Genomic DNA, 2,187 nt, shown 5'->3' on the forward strand with positions numbered 1-2,187 from the left:
GCGTAAGAAACATGAATTTCTAATTTAAAATAAGGAATGTTCCAATTGGGAAGTTAGCTATGAATGATAGTCTTATTTATAGATGACAATATTCAAGTTTTCTTGTATTAGTGCTAACAATTTTCTGTATGAGTGAAATAACTATTATTTCATGTTTTCTTTTGTTGCAACACACACTTTTACCTGACCCTAAAATACTTGGAGGCCATTAACGAAACTCAGCCACCCCTAATCATTTTTAATTTTTATGGAGAGATGAAATGACCTATCTGCTTTCTATTCTCAAATTGCAATTTTTGTCTTGTTCCAGCCATAGTCGTACTGTATGTAGCGCTGCGAAGGCAGAAGAAAAAAGATACCCTGATGACCTCTAAAGAAGACATCAGAGACAACGTCATCCATTACGATGATGAAGGAGGCGGGGAGGAAGATACCCAGGCTTTCGACATCGGGGCTCTGAGAAACCCAAAAGTGATTGAGGAGAACAAAATTCGCAGGGATATAAAACCAGACTCTCTCTGTTTACCTCGTCAGAGACCACCCGTGGAAGATAACACAGACATAAGGGATTTCATTCATCAAAGGCTACAGGAAAATGATGTGGACCCAACTGCCCCACCATACGATTCACTGGCCACATATGCCTACGAAGGGACTGGGTCCGTGGCCGAGTCCCTCAGCTCTATAGACTCTCTCACCACAGAAGCCGACCAGGACTACGACTACCTGACGGACTGGGGACCCCGCTTTAAAGTCTTGGCAGACATGTTTGGCGAAGAAGAGAGTTATAACCCTGATAAAGTCACTTAAGGGAGTCGTGAAGGCTAAAATACAACCGAGAGGGGAGATTTTTAAAAAAGAAAAAGAAACACAAATATTAATAGAAATCACTCACACAAACACATACACACACACACAGACACACACACACAGACACACACAGACTTTCTGGGACAAGATTCCTTTGTTTATCTGGTTTCTAGCAAGTTGTTAAATTAATCGTATTGTCAGTTTTGGTTTATTCTGCCAACACGAGATACATCCTATAACGTGTACTTGCTTCGTTCTGTGGTTTGGTTTTTTCACAATCACGCTGAGACAAGCTCAGGCCTATTCAATACAATTTACTGACATGACAACCTAGAACGAAGATAGCTATGTGGCATCACGGTGGAAGAGTGTTAGATTTTTCTTAATTCCACTAAAGTGCCTATTGAAACTCTTATCATTTAAAGTGGTGTACAGTGCACTCTGCTGTGATGGTATTGCAGGATTCAGAAATAAAGAGGACATAAAACAAAGACGTCCTTATGTCAAGAAGCAATAGCGACACTCTGACTCTCCTCATTCCTTTTGAGAACAAAAGAACGCTTCCTGATCTCCACCGTCTTCTAATTCAAAAGGTTTTCTTTTTCTTTTTTAAACTGTATGCTAAGACATATGTTTCTCCTATCCTTTCAGAAAATTGAAATACATATGAAAATATCAAGTTCAATATGTAAGTCCCGAATTCTGGAAACGATGTTTGATCTTAACATTAGTTCACATTAAAGCTGTTCATTAAAATGTTACTTTCTTTTCCCAAAAAAAAAATCAAATTAAAAAAAAAGAAAAGAAAAAATATTCCTCTTTATAAAGAGAGGCCTCAGGGCTCAAATTACACATTAAAATAAATATTGGTTTTGCTTAATATTGTACTGGTGTGTGGAAAATTGGTTTTAACAGTCACCAGATTCAGCTTTTAGTCATAGATATAATTTCAGGTTGTGTTTCTATGAAAATTCCTAGAAGAAAAAAGTGCCATTCATTTAAGCTTGGAAGGAGAAATTCATTGCACAGTTTCTCAGAGTTTCTTACAATCTAGTGATTCTTTGATGAGCAACAAAATAAAATACATATCAAATAATCGAGGATGGATTTATAATATGTCTAAAAATATTTGTTATACATTATTGAAAAAATAAAAAATCGAGGGCTGAAAAAATTGAAACCAATGACTGAATCCTAAAATGAATGCAAATTCAATCTCAGGCAGCTAATATACTTACTTTACTTACGTGGACTTCAACTTTGTGAACACCATTATCGTATTGGAGCTCATAGTTGCCTCTTTGTTCTCTCATCTACAAAAATCTTAATGTAAATTATTCCTTACAAATTCCCTATAAAGAACTTTCTAATTTGATG

General features: G+C 36.3%; 1 protein-coding gene across 2 annotated transcripts in view; it reads left to right on the forward strand.

Moving 5' to 3' along the window:
- CDH12 (cadherin 12, type 2 (N-cadherin 2)) overlaps positions 1-1,695 on the forward strand; it is an 831,087-nt gene extending 829,392 nt beyond the window's left edge. The window contains exon 14 of one of the 2 annotated variants that reach the window (XM_011999873.1): positions 311-1,695. In XM_011999873.1, the coding sequence (XP_011855263.1) occupies positions 311-810 (500 nt within the window). In that variant the 3' untranslated portion in view covers positions 811-1,695. The remainder of the gene's footprint in view (positions 1-310) is intronic. The other variant, XM_011999874.1, reaches the window with a different exon arrangement.
- Positions 1,696-2,187: the final 492 nt, after the last annotated feature.

Source organism: Mandrillus leucophaeus, unplaced genomic scaffold (genome assembly GCF_000951045.1).
Source record: "Mandrillus leucophaeus isolate KB7577 unplaced genomic scaffold, Mleu.le_1.0 Scaffold606, whole genome shotgun sequence".
Lineage (NCBI taxonomy): Eukaryota > Metazoa > Chordata > Mammalia > Primates > Cercopithecidae > Mandrillus > Mandrillus leucophaeus.